This window comes from Charadrius vociferus, unplaced genomic scaffold (genome assembly GCF_000708025.1).
Source record: "Charadrius vociferus isolate BGI_N301 unplaced genomic scaffold, ASM70802v2 scaffold61, whole genome shotgun sequence".
NCBI classification, from domain to species: Eukaryota; Metazoa; Chordata; class Aves; order Charadriiformes; family Charadriidae; genus Charadrius; species Charadrius vociferus.
Window position 1 is genome coordinate 3,935,543 of NW_009646945.1, and position 16,734 is coordinate 3,952,276.

The following is a 16,734-nucleotide window of genomic DNA, read 5'->3' on the forward strand; positions in this document are numbered from 1 at the left end:
ACTGCTCACTTAATTCAAAGACTAGAGAATGAAGGTAAAAAGATGATTGTTGAAAATAGCTTTTTTTTTTTTTTTAACAAGTAGCATTTGTCGTGCTTTGCAGACTTTTGAAGGCAACACCAACTATGACACGCCTGAACTGCGGACTTTTGAACCTGTATCGACGAGATTCATCCGCGTTTACCCTGAGAGAGCCACACACGGAGGACTGGGGCTGCGAATGGAACTGCTGGGCTGTGAACTCGAAGGTAATTGCTCTGCTAGAGACGAATGCACTTTATTATTTTCATAAATACATTCTCCACTTGCACTACTGCTGAACACTGCTGTGTCTGTACAGGCAGCACATCGGACTCTCGCTTCCGTGACTGCCATTAGTGCTGTTTCTTGGCCTAATCAGTTCCTTCTCTGCAGACATTTGAATATGCCCAAGGCACAAATATTATTCTTTCTCCCATTCCTTTGTTGAATCACAGTGATATTCTCCACATGGTTTTCTGTTCCCTTAAGCAGCCTTATGATTATACTTCTGAGAAGCATAGAGCTATTAGGAGACAATAAAGACAGGAACTGAAATTTTATGTTACCATGATACAACCCTGGAAGAGATGTTTTCTTAGAATGCAGAGGGAGCTTTGCACTAAATACAGCAATTATGTCCCTTACTCCTTCAAAGGACGTGAAAGTCACACCAGACGCTATGGCGGGCAATCATTACTTAGCTGGACAGTGTCTGTGCTGTTCCTTTTGGGGGGTAAAGAGGGCCTCTTTGTTCCTTACCAAGGTTTAATTTTGCAAGAGTATGTAGGAGATGAAAGACCAGGAAAAGCAAAGTTTAGACATTTATCCTTGGACTGTGACATGAAGTCAAGCTTTGATTCTTGTTACATAAACAATAATTATTTAACTTCATAGATAACTACAGATAACGCTACAGGAATGTCACAATTTTATCTGGTGGATGATGGTATGGTGGTGTGGCTTATAAACCACACAGCTTAACAATACACAGAATAACAAACCATGTTATTCAGGGTTCCATATGATACTTCATATAGAAGTAGCTGAACAGGCTCCCAAGATGAATGGAACCGACTCCTCTGCTTCCATTTCTTTCTCACCATTTCTCCCCCAAGGCGGAAGAGTGGGAGGCATTTGCTGTGAGAACTGATGAGTTCAGTGTTGTTTTTTTAGTGAAGGCCAGATTGAATAAGTATGCTTTTTTACTTGGCCCGGAAAGTGGGGAGGTTGGAAATACTTCTTAGTTCCTGCAGGAAGTCCTAATTTCCTGTGGGAATACTTAGTTCCTGCAGACTATTGTGCTACTTGCTCAGAAAAAAGGAAACCCAGCACCTGCCTTATGTAAACTCACAACCTGTGGGCAAAGCCCTTCGGCCACAGGGCTCCTGTAGCCACCTAGACACCAAGAAGTGAGTCCATGCATCACCTTACAGCAACACATTGCTCAGTGAGATGGAGGAGCCAAAGAGGAGACTGACCAGGAAAAATGCCTTTGCTTTTAGGCAAACTGCAACAGCAAGTACAATTTTTCCCTGGGACACATCTTCTTGCATTTGTCTTTCTGCTATGGTGTACTTTTGAAGGGTGATCACCTGTAGGTCACCCATGGACAGGTGAGGTCAATTCCCATTTACCCATGGAAAAAGCATAATAAGGAAACTTTGTTGTATAACTGTATCTTAAGGAGGGGGTGAAATGAAGAGAAGTCACTTGAGATTTACCAAGCAAGAAAGGAGTTGAGATGAAAAAGAAGCATGGAGGTAGGCACAGACAGGAGTAGAAATCAGCTCTCCAGCAGTAATGAGCAACGGGAAGTTTTGTGTGCTCGAAGCATCCCAGGGGGGCTTATATGAAATGATGGCAGAGATGCAGGCAAGCTTGAGGCTATACAGGGGCATGAAGATCAAGATAAGAAACTTAACTGGGTGTAGAAAGCTAGAGGGAGCTCCCAGAGGGGTTTTTAAAGTGATGTAGGGAACAGACGCTCTGCATAATTTGTAATAGGTACGGAACTAATTCTTTAACTAGGGATAGATTGTACCCGTAAAGCATAGGTCAGGGTCCTAAAAAGCCATGTTTTGTACCAGAATATAGCTACTTCAGAAACTACCACCGCTTCTGGCATTTTCAGGACAAGAAGTCAGCACATATGATCTTATGTGGCCAGCAGGCTCTGGGGGCATTACAAAAGGCAAAGAAGAATCTCAGAAAGGGATGCATTATTGCATAGCTTATAATGTCAGTAAAAGATTGTTAATGAAAATAACAGTAGGTGAGAACAGACAAAAGCCTGGATCACATTCCCAGAGTGCTTATCTTAAGCTGGGGAGCTATACTTGCAGCATAAAACGTAAACCTAAATGTAACAACAAGTACCTGTATTCTGGTTTTCCAGATGTGGCATGTTTTGCAGATACTGGGGTATAGATATATTTTCTGGCAGCTTGCACAAATCTCAAGCTTTTAACTGCAATAACAAAGGTCAGAATTTTACTGGTTATGCAGCAGCTACCGGAAAGTCATCGCCAATGAGAAGCAGGCAGGTGGCCGGGAGGGATGACTGACATCACTGATGTCTTATTTATTTATAACTTCAACAAAAACAAAAGAAACTCCTTCCAGCACTCCTCATTGAGCATAAAGTGATTCTACATCACACGGCCTTCCTGCCACTGTTACCAGGACTCTGCTTAGACATTTCCTCTCTTACATGTGCTCTGCAGGGAGGTTTCTTCAGTAATGTGGTGGGTGCTGGAGAATTACCACCTTGCTCATGCACTCCTCCTGCTCCTCTGTACAGGCCCTCTCACAGGCCCTTTGACCTGCAATAAAATGATGGGGGGTTTACCCCACATCTGCCCCGCGAAGGCTCCCATTCTGCCTTGCCAGGCTTTCACTCTTTGCTGATAGGAACAACGCTCATCAGCCGGTGCATAGACAGTCCGGGGCTTTGCAGCCCAACTCCACTCAGCCCTTGAGCTCAGACACAGCAGAGTGCCTTAGCGCAAGGAGGCAGAGCAGATACGTCCCATTGCAAAGAAATACTAACTAACCTGCAAAGTAGTGTTGTGTTGCTCCTCAGATACAACACATGAAGACAGCATATGGTGCTCATCAAAATGTTACTGCCAATTGCATGCTGATTCTCCAGCACATGTTTTAACTGAACGACTGGGTTTGTTTCAGCTCCTACGGCTGTCCCTACTGTTTCCGAAGGCAAACCTGTGGATGAGTGTGATGATGACCAGGCAAACTGTCACAGTGGCACAGGTGATGACTACCAACTGACAGGTGCAGAAACCATCCTCATTCCATTGCAGCTTCATTGTAGCTCATATCCATCATCAGTTACCAGCTAAATGTTTGAACTGATTTAATCACTCAGCATAAATGGACATTGGTATGCAGTTCGTATTGTCACTGCTGTCAAAACATAGGCATCTGCCTTTTACATATGACAATACTTTTGATTGTTTTCTCAGCTATGTAATTTTTGAAGCAAATAATAGTGACTAGCTGGAAGAGAGGGCTTTTTTTTTTTTTTAAGCACGAATTGTGTCTAATCAAATGTCCTAATCAAACTTTCTCTTATTAAGAAAAAAAGCTGGACAAACCTTTTGAGGTTTATTGTCTGAGATCGAAGAACTCAAAATGAAATATTGTTTAGGTTCAAGATACATGTACGCTTCCATACCTATAATTTACTATAAGACTCAAAATCTCAGTCCTAAACCTCTCCCAGACAGAAACAGAACAGATTTGTTTCATCAAAGCATATTCACACACATACCACCAGAGAGATTTCCATGAGCTTCCCCACCAACGCTGCATTACAGCCACAGAGGCGCTGATGTTCTCCAAGCTGCCATCACTAGCAGAAAAATAGGAGGGAGAGACATAACATAGTCTGCATCTGGAAGGGAGGAAGCTTGCTAGTTTTCATAGCCTCCCAGTTTCGCACAGAGCCACTGTCCTTCTGAGAGAGCTGACACTGCACCACAATGTTTTTGATCTCTTCTTGGAGGTCACTTGCTCCACAAAGCTCTGGGCTTGTTTGATGAGATCTTCCTGTAGCAGATCTATACATCTACAGTAATTGAGCTTATTTTTGGACACAGCGACACAAGTTATTTTATCACTGCTCCCTGGTGTGCTTATCTAATAAATGTTTATTGCTTCTTATATCCATGATATAAAATAGCATTAAAATCTGGCAACAGCTGTCCAAGAGGACATTGGGAAACCTTAGGTAAGAGATAGGCTTTTTGGAAGCAGCCAAGTAGAACATCCAACAGCAGATACAAATGAAAGTGCAGTTTCAGCATCAAACCTTTTCTGAGCTTTGCCAATGTCTCCTGTAAATGCATGTGGAAAATCATGAATTGAAAAGCAATTCTTGAGTGGAAAAGACACTGCACTGTCACTGTCACTGCTTTTCAAATCAGTGCCCAAGATGAATCTTGTTCTTTTTGAAAACAGCTATGCAAGGAGTCTGATAAAATAGTCTGTACTGTGTTAAGGCAGCTCAGAAAGCTTTCGATGTTACTAAACATTGTAATTTATTTATTTTTCTGAAAGGAAAGAGCCAAGTCAGGAAACCCTGGGGCTTCCTGGAAAGCCCTACATGGAGGGCTGGCTTGCAAAGCCCAATACGTAGAGACATATGTCATATAGATGGAGGCTGTGTGAGGGGAAGGAGACGGATCTGTGCAAGCACCTTCCCTGTTCCCTCACTCATACTCTCTGCACTTCAGGGAGCTCAGGACTGCATCCCACATGTCCCTTAGGGAAAGGTTATTGAGCAGAAGAAACTCCCTCTGGCAATTTTTGCAGGTTGTGCTTAGGGAGCAGCTTATAAACTCGAAGATAAGGGAACAGTCACCAGCCTTCCTGAGCACTGGCTCTTTTGGGAAACTGAACCTACTTCAGTACTGATTGAAAATTACTACATTGCCCTTCAACAGATGTGCAGACACAAGTATAATGCATTACTCTACTACCTAGAAACCTTGACCAGTGCATGCCCAGTTGTTCTGGACACTGTAGAAACATTGCACGTATGATTTTATGTATAACACTAAAATGCACAGAAGTGATTTTACCAATAATTTCATTGTAAACATTCTTTCCTTCCTCCCAAATTCATAGAAGGAAAGTATGTAAATCTTGTGGCCCATTAGGAATAGCAGGCCAGTGCAGAGGGGATGTTATCAGTGCTTTACCCTCTTGTATCCACTCCCAGCGCAAGTGTGGCGCCCACATTCTCATGGGTATGACTGTTAGAGTCACTTCTCTGAACATATGTGAGTATCACAATGAAGCCTCCCTTGCAATTAACTGTAATTGTGCTGTAGGCCAGATTCCTTCCTGCTCAATTTGGACCCCATACAGAGCTACTCTATTTGCGTGGCTTATAGCATTTCCCATCAGATCATTCTCACAAACATAAAGCTGATATAGCTTGGGCATTCATTCTCATTGGAAGTCATCATAGTCATCCTTTCTATAATGCTTTAAGCACTTCCTTGCTGGAGAAAAGAAAAGCCATTGACTGGTAATCAGCACCCCACTGCGCATTTATAATTGTGCTAATTTACTTTTTGTTTCCTTTATCAATATGAGGCTGAGGCTTGCTTTAAAAAGTCAAGTATTTTAAAAATATCAATTAGTGAGCTTAGGAGAGGGCCATGACCCCACTCACCTCTTGTTCATCTGCTTGAAGAAGGCGACAAAGAGGAAGTCCTTAATTCCTCTTGCTCTTTGAGACAGAAGTTAAACCTGCCTTAGACTGTAGCCTAAAGTCGGGCAATTCCCATGCACCTCTCTTGTGAGCTGCTCTCACAACGCAGCTGTGAAACAACGCACAGGGAGGACCCAGAATGGCAGGGGCTGGAGAACCTCACATCCCTGACACAAGAAACCACGTGTTATGGGTGAATGCACAAAGTGGTGACTGTTAGGAGGTGCTACAGAGTTCAGTCTCTGACTTCCCACATGATTTGGAGCAAATCAGCTCCTAGAAAACAAGGACAGCCACAGGGACGTGGTGAGGATTGATTAGTTGGTGTTTGCAAGGACTCCAAAGATATACAGCTTTATTAAATGATGAGTTCTTGTTTTCTTTTTTGATAAAGGAAACCATGTCTTTAATGTCATATTTTCATGCTTAAGCTCACATACTCAGTTACCTATGTGACTAATAAAGACGGTAATATTTCATATTTATATATAGGGTATTCCTAATGACTGCTGTGTCCTTTGTGGTGTCCCGTGTATCATGATATGCATAATTTCTTTTCCAGGTGGCACTACAGTGCTGAATACAGAAAAGCCAACAGTAATAGACAATACGTTACAACCAGGTAAAAACAAAAGGGTTTTTTTTCTCATTAAAAATATAATAAATGCCATACCCAAATTTCATGCGAGAGACAAAATAATGAATTGCAGCACTTCCTGACTTCCCATTCACTAAAAGTCTCTGAAGTAAAGAAGCATCTGGTCTCTCAGCTCTGTACAGTAAATATTTTATTCCTTTCATCCACATGTAGACACAGCACAGAACAAGATTTCCTTCTGCATCAGCAAATGCCAAATGCTGACAAAATTAAACTAACTTAATCACACGGTGCACTCTGTTTAAATGTGGCATGTCAGTGACATAAAGTGTGTTTGCAAACTGGGAAAACAAAAACAGAACCACACAGGCCCACTCACTATTTATATCCATGGTTTTGCAAAACTAAGACAAGTGAAGTTTGCCAGTTTTCTCCACCAGAGAGCTGGCAGTTTTACAATATTGTTTTCCATCAAGTTTTCTCAAAATGAGGTTACATAAACTGCTACCATGAACTTGAAAAGGGAAATGCAAGTTGTCACTGGCAGCAGGTCCTTTCTACTTAATCAATACAATAACTGGAAGCTTTTAAAATCCTTAGCTTGCTGCTTCCACAGCTTTCATGCCATTGTTTAATATCCTGTATAATTTACTGGGAGAGGGGGAGAGGATAGATTTGGGCAGAAAACCCAGACTCCAAAAACTACGAGCACCAGTTTAAAATCCTTTGCATTAATAATTGCAGAGTGGTAAAGACGTCAGTTTTCAGCTACTCCCATTTCCTCCATTAAAGTACAGTCAGGCACAGTCTTGCAAGTGATTTATTAACGGGGTGGGTAAGTGTTTATCATTGTTTCCTCAACCATGTGACACAATCGCCTTTTGCTTCTAGCAAAAGAAAGGGACAAATAATGCAAAAATTTCCTACAGGACACTGATGGTGTCAATCTGATAAAGAGATAGAGCTGACTTCTCTTAGACGTCGTTCACGCTCTCAGCCTCTGCGTTCTGCTATTGCAGATGGAAATGCTTTTACTCCCCTCAAAATTTGTCTCCAGGGTCACTCAGTTGGCTTAGTCAGCGTACACAATTTCTAGCTCTGCCCTGCTTTACTAGCAGAGGGAGATTGTGGAGTACGGGTGCCATGAGAAACACGACGGCAGGCTGGCCCACCCTCACGGGACACCTCTCCACACTGCTCTTCCACAGACAGTGTTGCCGAAGGGCTGGAGGGCTGCTGGTCATCCCACAGTTCCGAAAGGGTTAAGGGATACAAAGAAAGAAAGGATGCTGTGCAGCAGGTTTAGAGTAAAGCATTTTAACCTTTATGTCTGAAATTATCTGCTAGCTTTCTATTTTGCTGAAATGAAGGCTTTTTTACAGGGTTTTTAACTATCTTGTTACATTTAAACAAATTGCAAATTCATTAAGTGCCCCTGTGCAGTGCAATTTTCCTCCCCTCTCCCCAATGCCAGTTGCGTTTGCAGGCTGTGTTTAATCCCTTTGGCTTGGGTGGGACTTTCCAGTAATAGATTGTTTCTGCCGGAGATTAAGATATCCTCATTTTCTCTCCTTACTTCCCCCCTGCACCACCTTCGCTTACTCTGTGATGAGCCAAGTTTTTTCCCTGCTAAAGGAGTTTCTGAGGTTGCCTTCAGAGCATGCCAATGTTACTTCCCTGCATTGTGCTGGTAGGAACTGTTTCCTTCCGGGGAATAAGGGACGAGTTCACATCCCAAACTCCAGGCTCCCACATGGCAGCACATTACAAAGATCATAGATAGAGATCAGTCAGATGCTAATAAATAAGAATAAGGCTTCCAGAATCTCCAGTTTAAAATGTAAAGGTTTCCAGCTGCTTCATAATCCCTTACTGAAAACTAGCCAGAAAACTCCCAAAAAGGGGCAGATAGAAACTCCCCTCAACGTGGGGAAACCCCTCCTGGCATGAAGGTGGTGTAAGCATTTCCTTCTGCTGAAGAGGCATGGGTGGACCTAGCTGGCACGAGGGAGAACATCAGAGCAGGAGGCCATGCAGCAGGGAGCAAGAGTCTGCTACAGCAGCCACAAATAAGCTAGTTTAAACTGGCCTTGAAGTTACAGAGCTGCTCAGGCCCCCCCAGCCCTCAGCTGGCTGAGGATAAGTGCACTCCAGCTCTTTCAGCTAATCTCAAGGTGAACAAGGTATGAATTTAACACACCAGGGACTGAGCCTTCAGCTTCAGCTTTAATTCCCTCAAAGGGCTGGTTTACCTTAAAATGCTAATACACCTTGAGGTAAATGGTGAACTCCAAGCCAAAGAGCTGTTCCAGATGAGCTGCAGGATGGAGGCTCCAGGGGTAACCCTCCATGAGGTACACTGTGCCAGCGCTGGCCACAGCAGCTTGTGCCACAGTGATTCAGGACGGAGATTTACTAGCCCTTTCAGTAGCAGCACCTGCTGTGGTGCAGGTACTTCTGCAATAGGTGCTAACGTCATGTATTGCTGTCCTCCTGCCTGCATTCAAGCCTGCAAACACCCCTAATCTTGTTATCCCAGACTAACATGCTTTGTGTGTCAAAGCCTGAGATTATCCTATTCCGCCCGGCGTTCATACACTATGGAAACAGTTAAGAGCAAATAGCTGGAAAGCCTCCATGTATAAACAAGCTTTCCATCAAGAAGACTTTTACAGTTCATTTCAAGGGGACTGAATTGCAAAAAGAAATAAAAAAAAGAATCGTGATTTCAAACTGCTAAAAATGTTTAAAGGTTTGGATTTTTTTTAAGAGAGGATCTACTTTCCTCCTCAAACTTAAAAAGATGCCTTTAACAAACCAGTCTGTCAAGGTAAATACCTTTCAGACCTCGCTCCTAAGACTCACCAACATCTAGTGTTTTTCAACACATCTTTTTCAATTCCAAAGGACTATTTGAAATGCTTGACTCTTAGCTATTTACATACAGAGCAAGCTGTTCATTTACATTACGTGCTCTCAGCGTGTAAGCTCAATCCTTTGTAAAGCAGACTGTTCAAGAAGTAAAGTATCTTGTTTTTCACACATGTAATACCTATTTCAAAAAAATATAACTAAGAAATCCTGAGGATAAAATCTATGCTAAGGAGTCACTTAAAGGTAGAATAGGTCTAATTCATATTTATGGTGGGACAACTTTGCATCAATAAAGGGATATTAAAGCAGTTAATTTATCATTGACTATCATTTAAGGTAATTCTGTGCTGCCAGCATAAGTGGTATAAAAAAGTGAAATGCAAATAAGAATCAGTCCCAATATATTACTTTGAAGTGGTCCAAATTATGTTTGTAATGTCCCATTTTAATGTTGATTTGCCCTTTGGCAAAAGCCTCCTATAGAGAATTTTCATAGCATCTTTAATGCCATCATGCTCCTTCTTGCTTCTTGTTGGAAGAGTTATAAAAATATGTCAAAGTCTGTGGGCCACGAAAGATTAATGGACTTGCAAGAAACTCACTCGACTAGATTTTCAAATGACTTTCTTGTTCATGTGCAGTAATGGTTCCAGCTGTGAGCAAGATGTGGTCAAAAAGTACAGCTGTTGGTTATTCTTTGAGAGGATAAATCTGTTTTAATTCAGTATCACGTACCCTACATTTTGAAAAAGGCATATGGGATTTTGTCACACCTCCCTCTCAGATTCTCATCTGAACTGCTGCTATTTAGTTACATAATAGCTGGCTTTCTTCATCCTCGCAATACATACAAACCCAGAGATCAATCACCTATTGGCAGGAGAATTATCCTAGCAGGGGAATGGGCCAGTGCTGCAGAGGGATCCCACCAAATGCTGCTCATCCCTACTTCCCTGCCTTCCACCAGAGCTGCCAAGACACAGTTCAAGCACAAAGAAGTGGACAGATTGCCTGTCGCTTACTGTGAGCTACTGTATCAGCCCCCTGGGAACTTTAATAGAAGTGTCGAACTATTCTGTCTTTCGCTGGGGCAGATCCGTTGTCCATACGACTAATGAACCTATCCTGATGCTACAAGTGTCTACTATTAATTGGCTAGCAGGTCTATTATTAATTTTTATGGGTCCCTGGGAGAACCGTTGGAAGAGACACAAGAACAGACAATAAGAGATGGCATGTTTAAGGAGCCCATAAAATAAGAGCACTCTGAAATGCCTTGCCTTTGACCTTCAATCTCATTGCTGTGATTGTCCAAGGAATATATTAACACAATCACTTTTAAGAAAACAATAGGAATCCAGCAAGAAATAGCTAACTGAGAGCAGGTTACTGGTCAATTTCAGGGGATTCTCATTAACTTCTGCATGGAAAAGAACTTCATTTTTATGCTACACCATGCTGTCTGTGAGACCAAAGCCAAGGAACACAGGCATGGCCAAAGCATATCAGACTTAGGCTCTTTGCCAATTTCCTGGGCTATATATTTCAAATGGAAGCGTAAGAAATTCTTTATTAGATGGTGCTGTGAAATTTAGCTCTGCTTTGAAACTCTCCTTCTAATCCCAATGTTCAGAGTTGGCTTCAGACCATGAAGCAAAAGGCTTTTGTCACTCCCTGCACTTTAGAATTACAATTAAATTCTGGATATTTTCCTTATCCCTTTCAGTGTCCAGTTCTCTTTGAATCGTGCTCAGCCTTAGCAGCATTTGAGGGAAGCAAGTCCGGCTCATATCATATGAATATTTTTTTTCCTTTGATTTGCATTGAACTTCACTGGATATCTCATAGTTCTCAGGCTATGAAATGGAGAAAACAGAATATTGTAATCTTCCTTCTCTGGATTCTTTACCCATTTACATACTACTTCTGTGTCTTCTGCTATTTATTTTTATTCAGAGTTGAACAATACCAGTCCTTTCAATCTCTTTGTGCTATGTGCTCATTTATGCTGTGTGATATCTTCAGACTGATGTGATCTATCTACCACTGTTCTCCTTTCTTGTGGTTTGAATACCACACAGGCTATCACAAGCTTTGCATGATATAATCCTTTGGGATTAATAAGATTAATTTTGTTTTACGTTTTCTAAGACCTTTTCTAAAGTTCTGTTTCATGGCTCTGATGTCAAAGCCATGCAATATAGCTCTCCCTATGCCTCCTTGACAATGAAAGGCTATTTTTCACGAACTTAAAACCCTTTCATTTCAATGTCACTCCATTTCTTTAAAAAACTCGCCTTGATTTTCACATGTCCCCTTTTGGGCAAGATGTCTTTGATCACGGCCCCGTTGTCTAGAAAAAAAAAAAAAAAAAGTATACCGAAGAAAGAAACATAATGGATTGCCTTTCTGCACCCACACACGCACAGGCCGAGTTCTGCTTGTTCAACATTTTGAGCCCAAAGAGAGATTATTCACCATGATCTGCCCCTTTCCTAGAAAGGGCTAGGGTCCTCCAGGAAACATGTTTTCTCCACATTGAATTCCTGTACCAGACATTGTCTGTTTAATTCATTTGTTCCCAGCGACGATGCCGTATTCGTGACAATGTGGAGTAGACCCCTCTGGAGGCCAGCGGGTGGGAGGGGGGAGGCAGCCGTGATGGGGCAGATGAAAGGAAGGAGCAAAGAATGAGGGCTCAGCTTGGAGAGATGCCGCAGCATAGCCAAGGTGGAGGAGAGGAGCAGGAGCTGCCGCTGTACATTCAGACCTCTCTGCTGACAGAAGGAAATTTTCTAGGGGCCAGAGGGGAGAGGGCACCGTGGCTGCAATGCAGGAATCCAGTGACCTGGGTTAAAACTGTGTCTGGGAGCAAGGACCTGCCAAACAAGGACACAGCAGACAAGGAGAGAATTTTTATATCCATTTTTATATCCATTCTGTCTCAACCGACTCACATGAGGTTTTCTCCATGTTGATAAAATGATTATTCTAGTTTACTTTCCATTAAAATCTGGCTTGTGAGTTCAAAAGCCTTTCCAGTCTTCCCTGAACAGCTCGCTATGTGGAGGAGGTCTTTGCCTCTTCAGTCTGGAAGAGCTCCACCTCAAAGGTCTGGCCAGCCACAGGTCCCAACACACTTCCCATATTTCTCCATATTTTCCCAAAATAAACAAAACACATTCTAGGGTTGCGTTATCTTTCCTGGGCTTTTTTAATAACGGGCAAGAAACACAATTCTTCCCCCAGAGCTGATATTGATGGGAGCGGAGTCCTTTGTTCTTAGTTCATACTTGCACAAAGCATCTCATTAAAGTAAACCTAAGCTATTCCTTTCATAAGGCGTGAGTCATGCCTGAGAAAAGACTTCAGGATTTGGTCACACTGCTGTGGGAAGGGTATTGCTCTACTGGGGGTTGACATTGCTCAAGGTGAGGTAAAGGTTCATACCAATGGGGTAAGAACCAAAAGCCCAAAAGATTTCAAACTGCTTCTGAAAATAAGAAATGCAAGGGATTTATGTGCTATCTTTGAATAATCTTTCTATTCAAATTCCAAGTTCTATTGAAGAAAATAAGCTACTATGTATTAAACCTTTGGGCAGAATTGAAGAGAAGCTGAAAACAAGATATGATCTCATCCTGACCATAATACCAGACTTCCCTTGTTTTACATGGAGCTTGTTTTGAAGCTTATTTTGAGTTCATTTGGCAATCAGCCACATTTGTCCCTTTTCCGTCTCAATTTGTCCATTTCAATGCTGCCATCTTGTGGGCCTACTTAACTGTCTGGAAGATGCTGAAATAAATTCCTTACTGAAGCCACGTACTATACATTTCACCAGAAATCCTTTCCTGCCAAGGACATTCCATTAGTGTTTCTGCCCTTTCTTATTTTTGTCCAAGTTTGATTCTCAGTTGTTGCAAAAAGTTGCAGTTATGGTACAAATATATATTATCAATGAACAAATATATCTGATAAGTAAGCCAGAGCTTTCCTTTTTGAGTCATATATGTTACAGTAAAGTTACCAGCCAAAGTGGGCAAATCAGAAGAATTAATCTAACCACAAAAAATCCCAAAATGTGGGTCATAAAGAGACAAGAAAGAACCACGTCATTTACTAGAAATAGTCATTCTTCATCTGTTTCCCAGCAGGGCTACTTTTGCTATAGCTTCTCAGAGTTTCAAGTAGGAACGGCTCTGTTAATGGCCAAATGCATGCATTTGGCTTTGAAGTACAAAATCTGAATTATGCAGTTAATAATCGCATTTTGTTCCTCCTTTTCCCCCTTCCCCTGCAGAGCTGCCACTATACAACTTCAACTGTGCCTTTGGCTGGGGATCTCAAAAGACTTTGTGCCACTGGGAGCACGACAACCAGGTGGATTTAAAGTGGGCAATCCTGACCAGCAAAACTGGGCCAATTCAAGACCACACAGGTAATCATGAGTTCATGATTTAACCACTTTGCATGGGACGAGGTTGCTCTGTTTGATACCAACATGCCTCCCAAAACCAAAGGAGAATAAACTATACCTAAAATATGTAGAGTCTCAAAGATGATTCTCCAGGCAACCTAACCTGTTATATGTAGTTACAACTGACCATAATTGTCCTTTCTGTTGGGGAATAAAGATAATTTATTGTCAGGAACTGAAAATACTCCCTTCTCCTGACTTGCCTTTGGATAGCCGCCACCTAGGGTAGAAAAAAATCTGAATGACCAGATGTTGTGCAAGTATCATTTACCAGGTGATACAGTCATAAACAAACCTCACATTTTTCCTGTTCATAGTTACAGGGGCTGCCCACTACAGAAAGGTGTTGCAAGTGAAACTTCCCAGATGGATGTATTTCCATGCCCTCCTCCTCTCCAGCAGGAGTTGGAGATTATGGCCATCCCTTCTCTCACACACAGTTTTTCCAGAAATATTACCCTGGGAAATTGATTGGTTGGTTTTGTAGTATCTAACTCATGGCTCTGCATAATTAGGCAATAAATATGCTGCTGGCTAGTGGCGAAGGGAGGGCGCTGTGTGACCTGTGCAGCCTCTCACTTTAGTGTTCTCTCTTGCATACGTGCAGATTAATCAAATGTGTTGAGATTAATCCTCCTTCCCACTTCTGCAACCCCTTTGCCTAATGAGAATGACAAGGAAATTAGACAAAATTGGACTTTTTACATTCTGAGACACTTTCAATTGAATCTTAAGACAAGTACAGTAGTTTCAGGGAAAAAAAAACTTATAATACTTTGACTATAAATGGCATTGTACAAATAAATGGCATCAAATTAACTAAATGCAGTTAGCTGAAATGAAGGCTGTAATGGTGGAAAAATTGATGTAGAGAAAAGTGAAATGGCTCAGTAGGATCTGACATTGAAAGGAGGTTAAAAGCTATGTTAGCCACAGACTGACAAAATCTAAAAGGCATGCATAAGTAAAACTCTAATTAAGACAATGAAGACAGAGTTCCTGACCCAGCACTGCAATAATATTCTGGAAATGAGAGCTATCTGCACTTTGCCACCAAGGATTACAGAGAGACTGAACCTGTCTTCAATCAAGAGATGAAGAAATGATATTCTTCAAATGAGATTTTGTTGTTTCCGCTGGGCCCTGGTAGTGCAGAAGACTTATTTGTTCCATTAGCTGTAACTTCACTAAGCCTTACATGCAGCCACTTTTTCTCCTTACTGCACTAACTTTCAATGTTTTCCAAGATTTTCCTTCAACTCTACGGGCACCTTCACCTGCCAGGTCTGCCGTTTGCCTGCCAGCAGGTCCAGAATGAGTGGGGTGGGTGTGAACGCAGACCACAGGCAGTCTGCATGGCACTGCCATCCCAAACAAGCCCCTCAGCGTCACCACTACACAGCAAGGCCACCCTATATGTTGGGAGAACCACAATGAGCAATTCCCAGGCATATCTTGCTCTCAGTTGCACTTGAATAAAGCTGAAGAAACTCCACAGAAGTGATCTTCAACAGCAATTGCTTTAAGACAGCAGGATATGCTGTATGTCACTTCAAATTATACATGTTATGATTAAATCTGGCCAGAGTTACATCCTCCAACTGAGACAGCCATCATAATGCTGTGATTATTTTTCTTTTTTCCTCCCTTCGGATTTTCCTATCACCTTTCTTTGATGAGATTTGCACATGTTGTGCTGCCCTCAGCACAGAAGCAAAGTTGGAAAGAATATATACGCACTACTGCTGAAGAAGTTGGACAAGATGTAACTGCAGTAAGATTAAAAAAAAGAAGACAAAAAAAAAAAAGCCTAAATTCTTTTTGGCAATTTAATATCATCTTCCATTATAAAATTCTTTCAAAGACCAGATACTTCCACATGCATATCGGCCAGGATACCTCTGACTGCCCACAGAAAAATCCAAATAAAAGAAAACATCCTTGTCTCCTGTTAGAATAAATATTTCCCTTTCTCATTTATTAGGCCCACTCCTTCTAACCACAGGGTTTAACCCACTCCTCTTTCTTCGTGTTTTTACTACCTTGCCCTTCTTATACTTCCCAGAGTGGCAGTCCACATCTTCCCTTCTTCATTGATGCAGGACTATACCATTACAGTCCAGCAAGTCTCAATTATACGTTGTTTCAAATGAAACTCAAGAATATCGTATCTAAGCAAAGACATGACCCTTCCAAAACATCTTATTTCACCTCTTCTTACTTTTGTTTAAGCATTGGTGTAAGCAGAGATATATATACTTATTTCAGCATTTGAGAGATAGTATGTCTTATTTCACCTCTTTTCACTTTTCTTTTGCTTAAGCATTGGTATAAACAGAGAGATATGTACTTATTTCAGCATTTGAGAGATAGTATTTCTTGTTATTATTTTTCTCCTTCCTACTTTCAAAGTAACTTTATACCAATGCCAGTAAATGCTGCCTCCATCCTTTTGTGCGAGTGCATTACACATGGCAGCTATTCTTACACAAACTAGGATGAACCTTGTATTTTTCCACCATAATTCTCTGCAAAGAAGCTGTTCAAAAGAGGACTGGAATGGATGCCTGGCTGGTGTAAATCAGAAGCACTTCTCTGTAGTCAGTACCTTACTTAGCAATTTTCTGCTACCAAACTAATCACACTCCCACATGCCTCTCTCCCAATATGATTAAGCAAGTGATTTTCCAAGTTAACGATATTAGGTGTTCAGATTTCAATGTGTATAAATCCATTATGCTTTTCAGAAAATACCAGCCATAATCTTAGTCTTTTGGGAAACGGCTCACAAATACACATAGCCCAATATACTATTACAAAAATCAAGGGAATAACTTTGGCACCATTTGTGACAATGCTCAGACCCTATTTAGGAGCACTGTTTAGATCTCAGTTCCTGATCTCTGACCATGGCTGTTCAAAGCTATTTTATCCTCCAGTGTTCTTCCCATTCTAATCTTGCCTCCTCGAGCACAGATTACTTTAAACAGAGATTAAAAATAGCTCTTTGCACAATTAATG

At 41.5% G+C, this 16,734-nt stretch overlaps 1 protein-coding gene across 1 annotated transcript in view; it reads left to right on the top strand.

The window, feature by feature from the left end:
• The window catches only part of NRP1 (neuropilin 1), a 113,174-nt gene that overhangs the window by 90,101 nt on the left and 6,339 nt on the right, over window positions 1–16,734 (top strand). The window contains exons 10-13 of the mRNA XM_009895105.1: window positions 104–248; window positions 3,208–3,312; window positions 6,324–6,383; window positions 13,537–13,674. Coding sequence (XP_009893407.1) covers window positions 104–248; window positions 3,208–3,312; window positions 6,324–6,383; window positions 13,537–13,674 — 448 coding nt within the window. The remainder of the gene's footprint in view (window positions 1–103; window positions 249–3,207; window positions 3,313–6,323; window positions 6,384–13,536; window positions 13,675–16,734) is intronic.